Source organism: Procambarus clarkii, chromosome 22 (assembly GCF_040958095.1).
Source record: "Procambarus clarkii isolate CNS0578487 chromosome 22, FALCON_Pclarkii_2.0, whole genome shotgun sequence".
Classification (NCBI taxonomy): Eukaryota; Metazoa; Arthropoda; class Malacostraca; order Decapoda; family Cambaridae; genus Procambarus; species Procambarus clarkii.
In genome coordinates, this window is record NC_091171.1 from 17,448,679 (window position 1) to 17,469,479 (window position 20,801).

The 20,801-nt window shown below is 48.1% G+C and overlaps 2 protein-coding genes across 7 annotated transcripts in view; one reads left to right on the top strand and one right to left on the bottom strand.

The window, feature by feature from the left end:
- The window catches only part of for (cGMP-dependent protein kinase for), a 579,799-nt gene that overhangs the window by 104,566 nt on the left and 454,432 nt on the right, over window positions 1-20,801 (top strand). The gene's annotated exons all lie outside the window — the stretch shown is intronic.
- Window positions 4,635-19,897, bottom strand: LOC123757914 (oplophorus-luciferin 2-monooxygenase non-catalytic subunit; the record flags this gene model as incomplete). Its single annotated transcript, XM_069329491.1, is given in 5 exon segments — window positions 4,635-4,955; window positions 4,957-5,013; window positions 14,734-14,851; window positions 18,985-19,121; window positions 19,734-19,897. Coding segments are annotated over 5 exon segments (647 nt in total), but the record flags the coding sequence as incomplete, so codon positions are not given.

Here is a 20,801-nt window from a genome sequence, read left to right on the forward strand (position 1 = left end):
TTGAGCTCTGGCTCTTTGGTCCCGCCTCTCAACCGTCAATCAACAGGTCTACAGATTCCTGAGCCTATCGGGCTCTGTCATATCTACACTGAAACTGTGTATGGAGTCAGTCTCCACCACATCACCCCCTAATGCATTCCATTTGTCAACCACTCTGACACTAAAAAAGTTCCTTCTAATATCTCTGTGGCTCATTTGGGCACTCAGTTTCCACCTGTGTCCCTTGTGCGTGTTCCCCTTGTGTTAAATAGACTGTCTTATCTACCCTATCAATCCCTTCAGAATCTTGAATGTGGTGATCATGTCCCCCCTAACTCTTCTGTCTTCCAGCGAAGTGAGGTTTAATTCCCGTAGTCTCTCCTCGTAGCTCATACCTCTCAGCTCGGGTACTAGTCTGGTGGCAAACCTTTGTGTGTGTGTGTGTGTGTGTGTGTGTGTGTGTGTGTGTGTGTGTGTGTGTGTGTGTGTGTGTGTGTGTGTGTGGCTGGGTCAGTAAGGCGTGGAGCACGCTCCAGCGCTGGCGGGGGTTTGTACACGATGATGAGATGCTTCCTCGCACCGCAACGGGGGTGACCGCGGGCCGGGATTCCTTGCGGCGAGTCTCACCTGCGGTAGCGGTTACTTCTGCGGTTTGGAAGTCAAGGACAGCCATCAGCTTGGCCAAGGGCTGTGACGAGGAGAGAGAGAGAGAGAGATCTGTCGACTGAATATTGTACAATTGTGTGTGTGTGTATATATATATATATATATATATATATATATAATATATATATATATATATATAATATTATATATATATATACACACACATATGTACATTTACACCTGTATGTTACATAGTAACTGTATATTACCCCAGATCTGTTGTTTAGCGTGTTGCCTCACGCCTTTACGTATACTACCTGGTAGTATACGCCTAAGCGTATACTACCAGGTAGTATACGCCTAAGCGTATACTACCAGGCCCCCGTCCCACCTTTTCACTTGTAAATTTCTCCCATGCATTTGTAAGTTTGTCCATTTGTATTACCCAACACCTGGGTATTGCTCCAAACCTGTACACCTATACTGTGGCCCACACCTGTACCTTGCCCTACACTTACTATTGCCTCCGTCTATCCCCCCCCCTCCCTCCCTCCCCTCTATGGGATCACCATAGCCTGTGCTACATGGAAATTTTGCCCCGAGGAGCGGACTCTAAAATAGCAACTAACTAGGCAACTAGTTGCCCCATTACTGCATATTGCCCTCACACCTGTAGATTGTCCCACACCTGTTTATTGCCGTACACTTGTACACATGCTCATTGCGCTACACCTTTACACCCCACACCTGTAGGCAATTTGTAGGTAAAAAAAAAATCTTTAAATTTTTAGTCCAGGTTTTTGTGAATATGAATATGCTCAGTGCAGGCGATGAGTCACAATAACGTTGCTAAAGTATGTTGACCAGACCACACACTAGAAGGTGAAGGGACGACGACCTTTCGGTCAGTCCTGGACCTTTCTCAAGTCGATTGGCATAAATTGGTAATAGATCGACTTGAGAATGGTCCAGGAAGGACCAAACGTCGTCGTCCCTTCACCTTCTAGTGTGTGGTCTGGTCAGCATGAATATGCTGAATCTTCTCTGAGGTAATAACGTGTACTATTTTCGTGTCGTTTTCCTGTATCGTTGTTTCCTCAGAAATGTCCATTGGTTTGTGTGTCATGGACTGTAGAGGTCACAGGAGCTCGGGTACTTCGCTAGAGGTTCAGAGCTCTCAAGGGTTCAGGGCACAGGACACGGGGCTCTCAGGGGGCTTCACTTGTCACTTCCAAACTCAGACTTCAAACCCAATTTATGCCTTGTTCCACTTTTAAACAATACATGTAATGCTCGTATTGGCTAACGAGGTGTTGGTATTATATTATTTTTACGGAAAGAGAAAAGGTGGTGTTCCGTCTTTCGGCCATCAGTCGACTGGTGTACAGGATCCTTAGCATCTTGTGCATCTTAGCATCTCCTTATAGCATCATGTGTGGCTCTTTACCGTAGCAACATGTGAAGCTGGACATGAGTCGGTCTTCATCACTTTATTTCTGATTGCGTTTTATTTGTTCACTGTTCTGAAGAAAAATAGATCTAGTTCATTCGAGTATCTGGTTACCACAGGTGTCCTTTGTCGACCTGTCTGTCTGGTTGTGAGCATGTCCTGGTTAAGTGGTTAAAGGCATGTGCTTAGGAGTACCTTGTGAGCAGGTTCGAATCCTCCACATTGCTCTTACTGGGTTTCTCGTTGATACATCACGTTATTGTGATTTCATTATAGAGTAGTAATAATTTATTGTATCGGGACAGGCAGCCAGCGTATATGTACATGTTATGTTTATATCAAAGGCCCCCCCCCCCCGCCCTAGAGTTGAATTGCTGACCCTCCACAGGATACAACCCCACAAGAAGCTGACTTATAACTCCTGAGAACCTATTTACTGCTGGATGAATATGGGCATTAGGTGACAGGAAACGCGTCCAACCATTTCTGTTCCGGCCAGGATTCGAACCCCAAATTCCCGATTAAGAGTCGAGAGAACGCAGCCCACTGCACAACCGGGACCCTGATGTTACCATCTCTCTCTTCATTGTTCTTTGTTTTCTTGCCGTGACGAGCGGTAACTCAAGCATATCCCCCAACTCTGGCATTAGTAGAGTCTGTGGTACTGCGTACTTCGAAACTTTCTCCATCTTCTTTTTGTCTTTAACGCTGTTATGGTAAGAACAAAACTGTTTTGTTCTTCAAGCACAACCAGCCTGGATTGGGGTGGGTTAGGTTTTTATGTATTTAATGGATAGCAAAAAATGCGTTTAAAATATAAATTAACTAAGTTGGCTCATATTAAAGCAAAGGAAAAGTTTTTTTTAACCTGCCCGGTTTTTGAAGCTTACAAAAAACCCGGCACGGGTGAGTAATCAAGTAGCTACTACGCCCTGTCTTAATTAGCTTGATACTTCAGAATTGGTCTAGAACATGTGTAGCGTACATCCTGATTTTAGAAAATCAGATTTCTAAAAGCAATTGTTTTGTGGGCCAAACCTTCCCTGTGAAAGTGATATCCGCTGGATGTGGGCGTTTGGAGACGTGTTCCAATTTTTTTCAGTACCTTGCATATTGCCTTCTATTCCTAGCAACTAGCTTCATTACTTCGCACTTGCGCAAATTAAACTCTAATAGCCTCTTGTTGAACAATAAATTATCCAAACCAGTCTGTAGCGTCTCGGAATATTCCAGTGCATTAATTGTTTATTTTTGCATCGTAAGGAAACATTGAAGAGAAGAAGCATGTCTCTGGGAGATGATTTACACTCAGAAACTAAGACTAGTTGTAGTTCATATAGAGCTAATAGATGTACTACTAGCTAGTAGATGTACTACTAGCTAGTAGATGTACTACTAGCTAGTAGATGTATGACTAGCTGTAGTACTGACCGAGTGCTGCGGGTTTCTGCTGATGACATCTCTTCACTCGGAACTCTCACTCCCCCTCCAATGTGGCACTCTTGCTATTGCTTAGGTACTCCCTAATATACTGGAAGACCTTCCTTGTCATTCCTGGTGGCTTTTCTTGAACGTTGCCAGGTACTCATGCATATTATGAGACAGTGTGAGGTGGGGCTGGTGGTGTGAGTGACAGGTGTGAGGTGGGCTGGTGGTGTGAGTGGCAGGGTTGAGGTGGGCTGGTGGTGTGAGTGACAGTGTGAGGTGGGCTGGTGGTTGTGAGTGACAGGTGTGTGGTGGGCTGGTGGTGTGAGTGACAGGTTTGAGGTGGGCTGGTGGTGTGAGTGACAGGTTTGAGGTGGGCTGGTGGTGTGAGTGACAGGTGTGAGGTGGGCTGGTGGTGTGAGTGACAGGTGTGAGGTGGGCTGGTGGTGTGAGTGACAGGTGTGTACTGGGTGTATTGAACAATGTGAGGGAGTAAGGGTGATAGACGCGAGCCAGGTGTTATATTGGGTAGATGGCGTGCAAATCTATTATATATGACCAGGTGTGTTGATTAAACCTGTACCTCCCACCCTAGGGATCACCTGTTCATCACCTGTCCCTGGTGTCCTTGGCATGCCAGGTGTCCATACAATCCTTGCCTATATCTCGTCCAGCCCTTGCCTATATCTCCTCCTGCCCTTACCTATATCTCGTCCTGCCCTTACCTATATCTCGTCCTGCCCTTACCTATATCTCCTCCTGCTACCAACATTGCAATTCACCCAACATATAATTAGCGTTTATGGCTCAATGTTGTACATGCAACATTGCATTAAAAATAATGCTAGCACGATCTTTTTTTTAAGCCCCTGAGGGCAATAGGTACCGAGAGATGACATTAGCGAAAGATGACTTGCAGTTGTGTGGTGGGGCGGAGGCTGGGCTTGAGGAACCTGGGGGCTATAAGCACTAAACACCACTTGTTGTAAATATCAACCACAGTGACGCCGTCTCACTCTGCAAAGTCCCACTGAACATAGTCGTGAAGGAAATGGCGTGTAATGTAGTAGATTTGCAGTACATTTTGGCTATAAATGGCTTTATTTAAATGGTAACGGTGAAGAGTTTACTATTTGAGAATATTCTTTTTATTTGGGAATAACGAACCGCTCTGTGCTTAATGATTTATTGTTTAGAAGACAGCAGGATGATTCATGAATACAATGCTGCAGGTGGATCAACTCGGCCTGTTGAAGTGATTCGAAGTCCTCAGGAAAGAGGTGTGCGCGGTATGTGGCCCTGGCAGGAGGCCTAGCGAGAGGGCCTAGCAGGAGGCGAAGAAGTCTGCTGGGAGGTCAGCGATGTCGGTGCCAGACACGTCGCCGTTGGAGCAGACGGCGTTCCTAACGAAGGGCAGCAGAGTGGTCGAGGTGGCCAGCCACTCCACGCCACAGTCACACACGAGGCGGTTGCCGTCGAAGTCGATGTAGTGAGTGTAGTTGGCCGGCCGCCGCTGCCGCCTCCATGTTCTCCAGCAGCGGGAGGAAGGTGGCCTGTTGGGTGGAGACGAGAGACCATGAGGCAGTACACTCAGGGGCCTCGTGACCAAGGTGCACGTCGCCCAGGCTTTCAAAGTATAGGACCCAGGGAGAGGATGATAAGATTCAGCTACTGGGAACAAAACGTTCCAAGTAGCACAGGCTATGGCGAGCCCGTAGTGGACTTACCTGGCACAGGAGCGGGGCTGTAACTTCGGACCCAAGGAAGGGAGCGATACTAAATACTATAGAGGAATGCTCTGGGGATGTTGTTGTTGTTAAAGATTCGCTACTTGGAACATAAAGTTCCAAGTAGCACGGGCTATGGCGAGCCCGTAGTCTCTCATTACTCTGGGGAGTACATATGGGATTAGTTTAAGGTTCATTCGTGATCTAAGGTTGTGTCTTATTATGTTTGTGATAATCGATGTAGACGAGGAGAGAGATTGAAAAATATATACTTGGTGTAAATGACGTCAACTCAGCGAGACGGGGAGCGGAATTGTGTCAAGGTCTTGACCCAGGGAGTCGTCACCGTGCCCAGCGAGGCGTGCACCGGCGCTTCGCCTTTCTTCTTCACCATGTTGACGGGTTACTGTCAGTGCATCCCAAATGAGAGATTGATGAAGATTAAGCCACCCAAGAGGTGGCACGGGCATGAATAGCCCGTAATCTCTCAAATGAGAGATGCAAAATGGCATCGTGTTGTCATGATGCTGTGGTGTTCACGTCAGGAGGCAAACGAGCGGGTTGTTTAGTGGAAGGGGGCGTGAGGGGGGGGCGCAGGGGTCGCTGGGGGGCGGGGGGGGGGAGCCCTCTCCTCGGGAGGGGAGAGCCCTCTGTTGAGGGAAGGTGGGATTAAGCTATCATCAGGGGAATGGGGTAAAAGGCTCTTACCCCCTCTCAACTGGGAAAGGTGTCACCCCTCCTTGTGAAGGTGGGAAAGGAAGGCCAATGTATTGTGGAACTTTCCACAATACAGGAAAGTGGAAGTACTTTCTCAGGAAAGTACTCCCAGGTACTTTCCTGGGAATGTAGTTACCCCCCCCCCCCCTCTTTCCTTGGGGGAGGGGAGAATAGAAAGGAAAACGGAAGCGTCAAGCACGTTACTCACAGGCGAGAACCTCATAATCCAGCTGCAGCTTTGCAGCTGGATTTGAAATTAAACAATGCTAAAAAGTGAGGGAGAACAGACAACCGGCATAAATTAAAGGGACAGTACACCCGGTTTGGTAAACCGTGTAGGAATTCGGGCCACTTTTATACACAGTCTTCCCCAGTTTAGTGGATCAAGTAACTGGACACATTATTTACGTGCATGTTGAAGTCGTCACAGTACGTGGCTGCTAACTCTTCCCATGCGATAGCTGCCTGAAGTATGTGACCCATTTACATCACCAGACGCTGGGCGTCTTCACAGGCGTCTACCGCAGCCATCTTCACTTCTCGTTTGTTTCTGACCCAAAGGCTTTTTTCATTCAGTCATGTCTTAACCGCGGGAAGCGTTTGCTTAGCCAAGTTCATGTTGGGTTATTAACTTGGTCATTCAAGAATATCTAAGTTTTCGGTCTTGAAAAACTAGATAGTTCCCTATGCTTTGGTTCATGGGCAATTGCGTTCTTTCTTCATATTCTCTATCCATCTCTCCGGTCAACTGGTGAACAGATTCTCGAGTCTATTGGGCTCTATCATAACTATATTTGAAGTTTTGTTTGGAGTCAGCCTCCACCACATCACTGCTTAATGCATTCCATTTGTTAACTACTGACACTGAACAAGTTCTAATGTCTCTGTGGCTCATTTGGATACTCAGTTTGCACCTGTGTTACCTTGTGCTTGTACCACCTGCGTTAAATACTGTTTTTTATCCACCCTATCTATTCTTCTGAGAATGTTGTATGTAGTGATCATGTCTCCCTTAACTCTTCTGTCTTCCATCGACGTGACGTTTCCTGAAGTCACTCCTCATAGCTCGTATCCCTCAGCTCGGGTATTAGTCTGATGACATACCGTCGAACCTTCTCCAATTTAGTTTGCTGCGTTTGATACAAACTCCACGCTAGAGCTGCATACTCCAGGATTGGTCTGACGTGTGTGTTATACAAGGTTCTAAATGATGCCTTGCACGAGTTTTTGAAGGCAGTTTTTATGTTGACCAACCTAACATATGCTGCTAATGATATCCTCGTGATTTAGGCTTCAGTTGACAAGTCTGGCGTGATATCAACCATCAGGTCTTTCACTTTCTCCCTGATAATTGAAAAATTCATCTCCCAAATGGTACTTGTATCTGGCCTCGTCCCTACACCCCATCTTCATTACTTTACACTTGTTCGAGTTAAACTGTAATAGCCATTTGCTGGACCATTCCTTCCGTTTGTCCAAGTCATCTTGTAGTCTCATCTAGTAGCCTGATAAGTGGGCGTGAGTGTATATTAAGAAGTTAACGCTGACCAAGGCAATGTAATTGGGTGTTTGTACAACTCGTCCATATTCATCAGTTGCCTCAGTTTAGACTCCTCAAGAGTATCGATAATTTAGTTGCTCTCGTTGTATGCAAGTGGTCAGTTTGTCACATTATCGGGCCAGTGAGCATTGACCGTGATTGCTTAGTTGGATTTGTCTAGTGTTGTACGCTATTGGTTAAACAACCACTTATGTTTAACCGCTTGTCAACGTGAGAGTTGGGGCTGTTTTGCAAGCTTAAAAGCAATTTTAGTCAGCATTGGACTTTGTTCATTCCCCCCCCCCCACCATCCTCATTCCTCCCTCCTCATTCTCACTCACTCACACACTCACTCACGTATACTCATTGCTATTAACCTGTCACTTAGCTGATTTTGAGCGTCACTGCACCGTGAAATTGCCTTTTGTCCTGATAATAACGAGACCATATTTGCGGTGTACAAGGTTAGTCTAATTTCGCAAGTTGGCCTCATTAAAAAAAACAAAAACTAGATTTAACATATTTAAATAAAAAGATATAGTTTTGTGGTTATAGATTACATATAGCAAAAGTCTTTGTTCACGTGTAACTTAATAAGTGTAAAACTAACCAGAATTAACCTATCCTAACTTGAGCTAAACTAACCGAACGTAAATTAACTGAACCTAAGCTCAAAAAGACTTGGCACTGGACATTTGACCAACAACGAGCGCAACATCATTAGGTAACGGTCATAAAGTGTTAAATAAAGTTTGGAGTTTATTTAACGAAGTTAAAAAAAATCAGGAACTCAAGTCTGTTATTATGTACGTCGTGAGAACACAGACAGACAGACAGACACACACACACAGACACACACACACAGACACACACAGACACACACAGACAGACACAGACAGACACAGACAGACACAGACAGACACAGACAGACACAGACAGACACAGACAGACACAGACAGACACAGACAGACACAGACAGACACAGACAGACACAGACACACACAGACACACACAGACACAGACACACAGACACAGACACAGACACACACACACAGACACACACACAGACACACACACACACACACACACACACACACACACACACACACAGACACACACACACACACACACACACAGACACAGGTCTGTGCAGCCGGTTTACTGGTAACTAACCGGATATAGTCAGGTGTTCACTGAACTGGACGCGTTCTCTCGCTACAAGTAATTGACGCCTTAAGGAACTAGATCAAGGGAAGAGTGGCGTGGTTACCTGAGGATTGTCTTGTAATGGTGTACCTTGATAAAACCTTACCTTAATAGAATAGAACCAGTGTAGAGTAGAGGTGCCACAGGCACAATCAGAGAGCACTGTCTGAACATCAGAGGTCCACAGCTGCTCAACACCCTCCCAGCAAGCATTAGAAATATTGCTAGAACAAAGGTGAATGTATTCAAGAGGCACTTGAACAGGTTCTTGCAAGAAGTGCCGGACTAACCAGGCTGTAGTAGGTATGTGGGCCTGCGGGCCGCTCCAACCAACAGCCTGTTGGACCAAGTTATCACAAGTCGAGCCTGGCCTCAGGCCGGGCTCAAAGTAGAACAACTCCCAGAACCCTCTCCAGGTAGGGGTGTGGGGCCTTGTGTACGTCGTCCTGTGTTATAGAATGTCTAGTAGTCTCTCTTTCTAAGGACAAACTGGGTTGCATCACAGCAGAAGTGAGAAATTTTTGGATATTGTCATTACTGCTGCTTCTTGGAGTATGGCGTTCTTGTATACATTGTTTCTACAATAATGGTATATTATGGAGTTGGAGAAATTATGCTAATGCTTTCGTTTTTTTCGGTTTCTTTGTTTACTTGTTAATTATGGAATTCTGACTCGTTCCTGACCATTGTGATGTGTCTAGGTTTTGACCTTTTGTAAACCTACCTTCCTAACCCCCCCCCACACACACACACTCACACACTCACTCACACACTCACTCACTCTCGCACACTCTCACACACTCACACAAGAGCTGGAGAAACAGGCAGGAGTAACTGGTAGGGCGCTCCAGTGGATAAGGGAGTACCTAAACAATAGGAAGCAGAGAGTTACAGTGAGGGGTGAGACCTCAGACTGGCGTGAAGTCACCAGTGGAGTCCCACAGGGCTCTGTACTTGGACCTATCCTGTTTCTGATATACGTAAATGATCTCCCAGAGGGTATAGACTCATTCCTCTCAATGTTTGCTGACGACGCCAAAATTATGAGAAGGATTAAGACAGAGGAGGACAGCTTGAGGCTTCAAGAAGACCTGGACAAGCTGCAGGAATGGTCGAACAAATGGCTGTTAGAGTTTAATCCAAGCAAATGTAATGTAATGTAGATAGGGGTTGGAAGCAGGAGACCAGATACAAGGTATCACTTGGGAGATGAAATACTTCAAGAGTCCGAGAGAGAGAAAGACCTGGGGGTTGATATCACGCCAGACCTGTCCCCTGAAGCTCATATCAAGAGGATAACAGCAGCAGCATATGCCAGGTTGGCTAACATAAGAACGGCCTTTAGAAACTTGTGTAAGGAATCTTTCAGAACGTTATATACCACATATGTCAGACCAATCCTGGAGTATGCGGCACCAGCATGGAGTCCATATCTAGTCAAGCATAAGACTAAAATGGAAAAGGTTCAAAGGTTTGCCACCAGACTAGTACCCGAGCTGAGAGGTATGAGCTACGAGGAGAGACTACGGGAATTAAACCTCACTTCGTTGGAAGACAGAAGAGTTAGGGGGGACATGATCACCACATTCAAGATACTCAAGGGAATCGACAGGGTTGATAAAGACAGGCTGTTTAACACAAGGGGCTCACGCACTAGGGGACACAGGTGGAAACTGAGTGCCCAAATGAGCCACAGAGATATTAGAAAGAACTTTTTTAGTGTCAGAGTGGTTGACAAATGGAATGCATTAGGAAGTGATGTGGTGGAGGCTGACTCCATACACAGTTTCAAGTGTAGATATGATAGAGCCCAATAGGCTCAGGAACCTGTACACCTGTTGATTGACAGTTGAGAGGCGGGACCAAAGAGCCAGAGCTCAACCCCCGCAAGCACAACTAGGTGAGTACACTCTCACACACACTCACACAGTCTCTCACACACTCTCTCTCTCTCTCTCTCTCTCTCTCTCTCTCTCTCTCTCTCTCTCTCTCTCTCTCTCTCTCTGTCTCTGTCTCTGTCTCTGTCTCTCTCTCTCTCTCTCTCTCTCTCTCTCTCTCTCTCTCTCTCTCTCTCTCTCTCTCTCTCTCTCTCTCTCTCTCTCTCTCTCTCTGTCTCTCTGTCCTCTCTCTCTGTCTCTCTCTCTCTCTCTCTCTCTCTCTCTCTCTCTCTCTCTGTCTCTCTGTCTCTCTCTCTCTCTCTCTCTCTCTCTCTCTCTGTCTCTGTCTCTGTCTCTGTCTCTGTCTCTGTCTCTGTCTCTGTCTCTGTCTCTGTCTCTGTCTCTCTCTCTCTCTCTCTCTGTCTCTCTGTCTCTCTGTCTCTCTGTCTCTCTGTCTCTGTCTCTGTCTCTGTCTCTGTCTCTGTCTCTGTCTCTGTCTCTCTCTCTCTCTCTCTCTCTCTCTGTCTCTCTGTCTCTCTGTCTCTCTGTCTCTCTGTCTCTCTGTCTCTCTGTCTCTGTCTCTGTCTCTCTCTCTCTCTCTCTCTCTCTCTCTCTCTCTCTCTCTCTCTCTCTCTCTCTCTCTCTCTCTCTCTCTCTCTCTCTCTCTCTCTCTCTCTCTCTCTCTCTCTCTGTCTCTCTCACTCTCTCTCACTCTCTCTCTCACTCTCTCACTCTCTCTCATATTTCTAACGTTTCTCACATTCGAATTCTTTGTCGAGTCTGGCCATAAAGTTATGGATGGAGGTGGTTTCCACAACTTCTTCTTCCAGTAGGTTCCACTTGTTGACCACCCGTACAGGGTACGAGAACTCCCTTAAACATTTCTTCGACTCGTAAGCGTTTCCAGCTTCGACTTTTCTCCTCTCAATCCTATTTTCGCTAACTTGAAAGACGCTGTCCTTGTACACCTGGTCACTTCCTCTCTGTACTTTGTATGTTGCGATCATGGCCCCTCTGTTTATTTTTTCTCATTCAGGGTTGTGACGTCTAGTTCCCTTAAGCCTGTTCTCACAGTTCAGCCGTCTTGACTCTAGCTATAATCCTGTTGCAAAACTTTGTAACGTTTAGTTTTGGATTTATATGTTTCGCAAGGTACGGGTTCCAGGCCGGTGCTGGTTATTCCAGTATTGGTCCAAGAACAGCTGTGTATGCTGCTTTGAAGGAGCCCTGAGTTAGGTTTCTAAACGACGTTCTGTGGCGTGCTTGCGTTCTGTGGCGTGCTTGCGTTCTGTGGCGTGCCTGCGTTCTGTGGCTTGCCTGCGTTCTGTGGCTTGCCTGCGTTCTGTGGCTTGCCTGCGTTCTGTGGCTTGCCTGCGTTCTGTGGCTTGCCTGCGTTCTGTGGCTTGCCTGCGTTCTGTGGCTTGCCTGCGTTCTGTGGCGTGCCTGCGTTCTGTGGCTTGCCTGCGTTCGGTGGCTTGCCTGCGTTCGGTGGCTTGCCTGCGTTCTGTGACTTGCTTGCGTTCTGTGGCTTGCCTGCGTTCTGTGGCTTGCCTGCGTTCTGTGGCGTGCCTGCGTTCTGTGGCGTGCCTGCGTTCTGTGGCTTGCCTGCGTTCTGTGGTTTGCCTGCGTTCTGTGGCTTGCCTGCGTTCTGTGGCTTGCCTGCGTTCTGTGGCTTGCCTGCGTTCTGTGGTTTGCCTGCGTTCTGTGGCTTGCCTGCGTTCTGTGGCTTGCCTGCGTTCTGTGGCTTGCCTGCGTTCGGTTGCTTGCCTGCGTTCGGTGGCTTGCCTGCGTTCTGTGACTTGCCTGCGTTCGGTGGCTTGCCTGCGTTCGGTGGCTTGCCTGCGTTCGGTGGCTTGCCTGCGTTCGGTGGCTTGCCTGCGTTCGGTGGCTTGCCTGCGTTCGGTGGCTTGCCTGCGTTCGGTGGCTTGCCTGCGTTCTGTGGCTTGCCTGCGTTCTGTGGCTTGCCTGCGTTCGGTGGCTTGCCTGCGTTCTGTGGCTTGCCTGCGTTCGGTGGCTTGCCTGCGTTCGGTGGCTTGCCTGCGTTCTGTGACTTGCCTGCGTTCTGTGACTTGCCTGCGTTCTGTGGCTTGCCTGCGTTCTGTGACTTGCCTGCGTTCTGTGACTTGCCTGCGTTCTGTGGCTTGCCTGCGTTCTATGGCTTGCCTGCGTTGCGTGTGTTGTCCATGTTATCCTGCATGTGCGTGCCACAAGAGACACGGATGGAATTACACTGTTAGAAAGACACTCAAATCCTTTTATCTCTCCGACTCGTGTTGTTGCCTTCCCCTCGTGGTATAGATGCCTTCCCCTCGTGGTATAGATGCCTTCCCCTCGTGGTATAGATGCCTCCTATAGTTTCCTTTCCTCCTTTCCCATTGTTATTTCCTCACACTTATTGGGGGTTAAATTCTAGCAACCATTTGTCTGCCCACTCCTGGAGTTGGTCAGGCTCTTCCTTGGACGTTCTGCGTGTCACGGTACAGGGACGCTGATGATACTTTTCAAGACAGTAGTGCTTTCTTGGGTGGAATATTGTTGCACACTAACAGCCTCATTGATAGCCGGAGAACTTGCTGACCTGGAGAGCGTGCAATGATCCTTTACCGATAGAATCCACTTTACTAGTATCTAAATTATTGAGGCCGATTAAAAGTTATAAATCTGTGTTCTCTAGAGCGCAGGCGGGAGAGATGCATATTAATCTACGCGTAGAAAATATTAGAGAGAGACTGGTTCCAAATCTGAATCCGGATATTACACCACATGAAACCGGAGGCATGGCAGGATGTGCAGAATACCCCCGTTGAAAAGCAGAGGTGCAAAAAAAGTATGCTGAGGGAGAACTCTATTGACAACAAGGGGCCCTAAACACCTCCAAAAGATACCCGATCAACCAGGCTGTGATTCATACGTCAGGCTGCGAGCAACCGTGTCCAACAGCCTGGTTGACCAGACGACCAACCAGGAATCCTGGTCGGGGACCGGGCCGCGAGGACGTCGATCCCCGGAACCTCCACGAGGAAGTCACCTCGGTTTTGATATGCCTCATTAGTTCTGTGTTTGCAAATATTGACATATACGAGTTCACCCCCCCTCCCTCCTCAGGTAGGCCTACTCCCTCGGGTAGGCCTTCCACATCAATTAGAAACAGCAGAGGTCTGAGGACGGCCCCTCGCCGCCTTCCTCCAACTCAGAATCACAGACCTGACTGTGACTGCTTTCTATCCTTAGTTCACTGTCTCCCCAATTATCTTCCCCTGCTTTTCCATCTTGAACACCAGTCTTCTCGTGAGGAACAGCATGAAATTGTTTTTTTGACACTATAGGAAAATCTACCTCAGTTTATCCAGCATTCTTTTTTCCTGTCATTATTAAGGTGATAGGAAGGAAGTTATGAGAGGAAAGTATAAAGCACAGTGTAAGCACAGTGTAAGCACAGTGTGTGAAGCAAGGAATCCTCCCCCCCCCCCCCCACCAAGTGGATTCAACTGCCAGGGATTTCCAGCATCTTCTGATATGTAATGTTGTCAAGCCTGGTTGAGTCACACCGCCCACTTAAGAGACTAGGCTGGAGCCGGGCCGCGGGGACATTGATCCTAGGAACCACCTCAAACAGCGGTCAGGGTGGACTCAATTAGAGTTTGACTTGTGTCCAAGTTGGACAATAGTGGTCAGGGTGGTGTTACGTGATAGGAATTTTCCAGTGTTTCCAAGGTGGTGGAGAGGTCAGGGTGGTGGAGGGAGGGGGTCAGGGAGGCGGAATAGGGGTCAGCCAGGCGGAAGAAGGGTCAGGGTGTTTTCAAGACGATGTTTCTTGAGAATTTATTTTTGATCCGTCATAGTTATATTAGTAATTAGAGATTGTCTAAATAATCAGTGTCTGTCTTCAACCACTCCATGATGGCCTACGGGACCTCGAGAGTGAGTGAGTGAGTGAGTGAGTGAGTGAGTGAGTGAGTGAGTGAGTGAGTGAGTGAGTGAGTGAGTGAGTGAGAGAGAGAGGAGGTGGGGGGCTCTTGGGATGAGGGGCGGACATAAGATAGAGAAGAAGAGATAGAGAGAAGGTTGATTTGATGAATATTAAGCCACACAAGAGGTGGCACGGGCATGAATAGCCCGTAATGGCATATTTAGAGAGAAGGGATGACATATAGGAACCATTATATATAGGGGTTTACTGGTGGGGAGAGCAGAGGAGCAGCTTACCTCAGGTATGGCGGTGAGAGAGTTGCCGGCCAGGTAGATGCCGGCGGGGAGGCTGCCAGAGAAGGCTCCCGGGCTGATGTCGCTGATGCTGCAGTCATCCAGGTACAGCACCCACGGCCTGTGGCGACGAGACCACACAGTTACCCCCCGTGTACAGCACTCAGCACCACAGTTACCACCCGTGTACAGCACCACACAGTTACCACCCGTGTACAGCACTCAGCACCACACAGTTACCACCCGTGTACAGCACTCAGCACCACCCGTGTACAGCACTCAGCACCACACAGTTACCCCCCGTGTACAGCACTCAGCACCACACAGTTACCCCCCGTGTACAGCACCACAGTTACCACCCGTGTACAGCACTCAGCACCACACAGTTACCACCCGTGTACAGCACTCAGCACCACCCGTGTACAGCACTCAGCACCACACAGTTACCCCCCGTGTACAGCACCACACAGTTACCCCCCGTGTACAGCACCACACAGTTACCCCCCGTGTACAGCACCACACAGTTACCCCCCGTGTACAGCACTACACAGTTACCACCCGTGTACAGCACTACACAGTTACCCCCCGTGTACAGCACTACACAGTTACCACCCGTGTACAGCACTACACAGTTACCACCCGTGTACAGCACCACACAGTTACCACCCGTGTACAGCACCACACAGTTACCCCCCGTGTACAGCACCACACAGTTACCCCCCGTGTACAGCACTACACAGTTACCACCCGTGTACAGCACTCAGCACCACACAGTTACCACCCGTGTACAGCACCACACAGTTACCCCCAGTGTACAGCACTCAGCACCACACAGTTACCACCCGTGTACAGCACCACACAGTTACCCCCAGTGTACAGCACCACACAGTTACCCCCAGTGTACAGCACTCAGCACCACACAGTTACCACCCGTGTACAGCACCACACAGTTACCCCCCGTGTACAGCACCACACAGTTACCCCCAGTGTACAGCACTCAGCACCACACAGTTACCACCCGTGTACAGCACCACACAGTTACCCCCAGTGTACAGCACTCAGCACCACACAGTTACCACCCGTGTACAGCACCACACAGTTACCACCCGTGTACAGCACCACACAGTTACCCCCAGTGTACAGTACTCAGCACCACACAGTTACCACCCGTGTACAGCACCACACAGTTACCCCCAGTGTACAGCACTCAGCACCACACAGTTACCACCCGTGTACAGCACCACACAGTTACCACCCGTGTACAGCACCACACAGTTACCCCCAGTGTACAGCACTCAGCACCACACAGTTACCACCCGTGTACAGCACTCAGCACCACACAGTTACCCCCCGTGTACAGCACCACACAGTTACCCCCAGTGTACAGCACTCAGCACCACACAGTTACCCCCCGTGTACAGCACTCAGCACCACAGAGATTAAGATCCCTTAATGTACACACGGAAAATACTTGGTCGGATTCCGAACACCATTACAACACACTGTGTATGATGGGTGTATAATTCAACCAACGTAAAATGACAGAAATACAGTTAGATTAGAGACACTACTCTTTTTAACCTCTTACCAGGAAATGTAAGACATATTGCTGGAAGGAACGTTAAATATGTCAAGTGAGGCAACTTGACAAGTTCGTGCCCGAGTCACGGGATCAGTCCGGGTTGTGTGGGGCTGCAGAGACAAGTAAGGCCGAAGTAGACTACAGATAAACCCCCCCCCCATTTCTTCAGTAATGGCTGAGCGCCATTAATGTGGGTATTGACCATTATTTTGCTTCCTGCGTCCCACTTTCCCTCCTTTCTCCTCCTCCCATCATCAACAACTCTTCGTGAGGTAATACGGTCTCTGATCACCTCTTCTTCCTCCTCCTCTCCACCCCCCCCCCCATTCCCGGGGGGGGGGGGGGTCGTCAGCACTTGTCACCACTTTCCACGATCACAGTTACCGTGCGTGATGAACCTGATCGGCCAGCGACTTGTACCACGTTCTCCAAGACAATCCGGTTATTGCGCCAGCCTCAAGGTCGCGGATAACGGCACTAAAACTTCAATATATTTTCCTTCCAATACTACAACATCGCCGGGGTTTCTCACCCACCCCACGGAGCAGCGCCACTCGCCATGAGTCGAGTCTGAGGTGCGAAGTGCGAGTATCAGCCAGCCTCGTGTCACTCACGTGTCACGTGTCACTCACAGGGAAAGTTTGACTCCGCTGTTGGGATTGAGGGGGATAAATGGGAACTCTGCTGGTAGTCCTACGGGATGAAAATAGTCATTTTAACTGAGAGTCAAAGATCAGGTGGTGGTTCGGGACTCCACGTGACAGCTCTCTCAAGACTGTAAAGCAGCCGGTGACAGAGACGGGGTGACGGGAGGGGGGGGGCGGCTTCTGTCAGGGGGCGTGTGGGTCAAGCGGATGTGATTGGATGTCGAGACGTGTTTCCAGACAAGACGTTGATCAATGTAACGGTCACGAGTCACTAGGAACTGGACTGGTGCATGTGGCGGGCTGGTGGTAGAAAGTTACCTGTTGCTTGGTGACGGAGGTGAGTGTTAACTGGTAATTGGTGAGGATGGGGGGTAGGGGGGGGTCGTGGTGAGGGGGGGGGGCGGGGTGATGTGGGCAGGCGTTGGGGGTGTGTTGTCGACATAAAAGACTTGGGAGTAATTGTAAAAAAAATTTTTTTACAGTTAATGAACTCGATAAATTAATTGCCACATCTACAAGATGTGGTCGGCTGCATAACAAGAACCTTTCAAACTAGGGATGATAAACTAACAATAGTAATGTTTAAGGCACTGGTACTGAGGTGGAATGTTCCTGCATATTAACTGCTGGTGTCAGAGCTGGGGAATATGCAAATAACTTTTACTCAGAGAATTTGCTCAATTAAACCTTTTACATTATTAGCAACACATCAAATCCTAAAAACTGTATTCTCGGGCACGCAAGCGAGAGTGTGTCATAATAATTTACACCTGGAAACGTATGAGAAGAGGTTTGGGTCCAGATCTGATGTACTAAAATAGTTCCTTACGAGACCAAAAGGCATGGCAGAATGTGCAAAATGACCCTTTTCTAAAGTTATTCGCCTCCCAGCACGACCACTCGCCTCCCAGCACGAACGACCACTCGCCTCCCAGCACGACCACTCGCCTCCCAGCACGAACGACCACTCGCCTCCCAGCACGAACGACCACTCGCCTCCCAGCACGAACGACCACTCGCCTCCCAGCACGAACGACCACCCGCCTCACCACCCAAAGGCCGCAAAGAAATACGAATAATCTCACGATTCTGTTGTTTCCTTTTTTATTTCCAATTGTACACGAAAAAAAAAGATCCGACAATTCAAGATGTTTTATCGTGCCCAGAATAACGTTGGATAGAATGCCACGAAACTCTGGGCTAACTGAAAGTGAGGATTCGAATGTGTGAGGGGGATGGGGTGGACTTGGGGCATGGGATCTTACCTGAAGAGGGTCTCGGGAGTTCAACCCCCGAGCCCGGCCTGGGGCCAGACTCGACTTGTGATAACTTGGTCCCCACCAGGCTGTTGCTTGCAGCTGCCCGCAGGCCCACATACCCGCTTGAGCCCGGTTGGTCCGGCACTGCTTGCAAGAACTTATCTAATTGGTTCTTGTAGACGTTCTTGAAGATGATGATTGAGCTTCCCTTACAGGAAGGGGGCTGGGTTGTGGAATGGCTAGTAGAGTGGCTAACTGTTGTTGTTGTTATAGATTCAGCTACTCGGAACAAGTTCCAAGTAGCACTGGCTATTGTGAGCACGTAACTTACCCGGCACAGGAGCGGGGCAAGTAGCACGGGCTATGGTGAGCCTATAGTGGACTTACCTGGCACAGGAGCGCTGGCCGACTGGCTGGACTTGTGAAGTGGCCGCCTGACTGGACTGTGCTCAACTAATCTTGACAAATCTCCTGAATTGCACATGTTTTCAGTGCACGAGGTTGTGTACTCTCCAGTGCACAAGCTGGACCCCCAGGATGTTGTGGCAAGTTACTAAGTATAATTCAGTATATACAAAACCCAGCGTAATAACTAGCGGGTTTTAAGGGCAGATGAAGAATCAACTTAGACGGTGGTAAAGTGATGAAAGGCCAGAGCTAACTTGGCACAGCAATTCTTAGTAGCAACAGGCGGAGGAGGAGGAAGCTGCGAAGCTAGGCCTAAGAAGAGACAATGAACTCATTCTTCGGCTGGAGAGCGACTTACTCTGAGGACGAGGAGGTGAACCAGCCGTCCTGGAGACTGGTGAGGGGGTTGTCGTGGAGGTCGAGACGGGAGAGACGGCCCAGGTCTGCGAAGGCTCCCGGGGTGATGGTGCTCACCTTGCTGCCCGTCACGCTTACCTGGTGTACACACACGCTCACGTGAGAGTGAGTGAGAGAGCTGCATGCTGACTCAGACAGGGATGGGTGGGTGGTTGTGAGAGTAAGGGGGTTACATTAGGGGAGGTGAAGGGTATTAAGGGGGATTGACATTTGAAGATGACTGCCCATTAACAGCAAAGATGGGGGTACCTTTAGCTGGGGCTAGTGAAGGTAGTTTACCATGGTGTGGTCTTGGAACAGTAAGGGCAGTTAGCAGTGTGGGTGGTGATGGTTAGAATATTAAAAATTACAAGACAATAACTTAAAACACAAAATATATCCCATATCGTTTTTTAAAGTGCAGTAATCTGCCATTTAGATTGTAGAAAATAGGGGGTGGGTTGTATTTCAAAGAAAACGATGCCAGAGACGGATTGTAGAAAGGTAAACCTTGCATGGATTAAGTTAAATAAAGCAAGCATCCACGAGGGCCTCCAGGTGTGGAGGGCGGAGGACCTCCAGGTGTGGAGGGCGGAGGGGCCTCCAGGTGTGGAGGGCGGAGGACCTCCAGGTGTGGAGGGCGGAGGACCTCCAGGTGTGGAGGGCGGAGGGCCTCCAGGTGTGGAGGGCGGAGGGGCTCCAGAAACTCACCTGGGTAAGGTTGGGGGCTGGGCCGAAGTGAGTGATAGTGTCGATGAGGCTGTTGGAGACGAAGAACTTGTAGAGAGACTGAAGGTCTCCCAAGGATTCGAACGGGTAGGAGGTCATCTTATTGGCATCAGCAAAGGTCAGTTCCAGCATAGTGATTTCGTTACCTGTGGGGGGGAGGGCATTATATATTACATATATAATATATAATGTTTATATATTATGTAAAGAATATTAGAACAATATCATACTAGAACAATGCGACCTAGTATGCTATAACTGCATTTATTAACCAACATTGAAATATTATAAAGTGAACACTTGTGTTCTGTGTGTTGTCTGTCTCGTGTTCACAACCTTACATTTTGCCACATTCAAGTGCACTAACCAGCCCCTTTATCACTTTAATATCCTGTATGACACTTTGCATGGTATTAGTACCCACTTTACTGGTCTACCTTACCTGTAGTTTACCTGTGATATCTTGATCGGCCGCTGATATGGACTTTGTATCAGTCCTTATTTAGGTATATGGTTTGAGATAGTTAATATAGATAAGATCCTTAATGGGTATCTTCCTATTCATTATATTAGTGAATATCTACATTTAAGTATACTACTTGAATACAAGTATCTAGTACATAGATACTTGTACATACGAGTATTTTGAGTACAAGAATATAAGTATTAAGAATACAAGTATCTAGTACATAGATACTTGTACATACGAGTATTTTGAGTACAAGAATATAAGTATTAAGAATACAAGTATCTACTTGAATATTAAAGAATCACATATCGTTGAGTGTGGCTTAATTCTACTCCGTTTAGATAGTTTAAGTTAGTTATGGACCCCATTCCCATCCTGTGGGTGGGTACACGATTACAGGAGCTGTCCGCGATATCTTCACTGAGCGAACTTGGGGGACACTGCTAAAATATTAAGTAATATATAATTTTGGAGAAAATATTTAGGATATTTCATGAACGTTGGTAATTTCCCCCTCCCCCCCCCCCACGTTGAATTATAGGATGATACAGGATGTGAGAGTAGGTTAGCAGACACTTCAT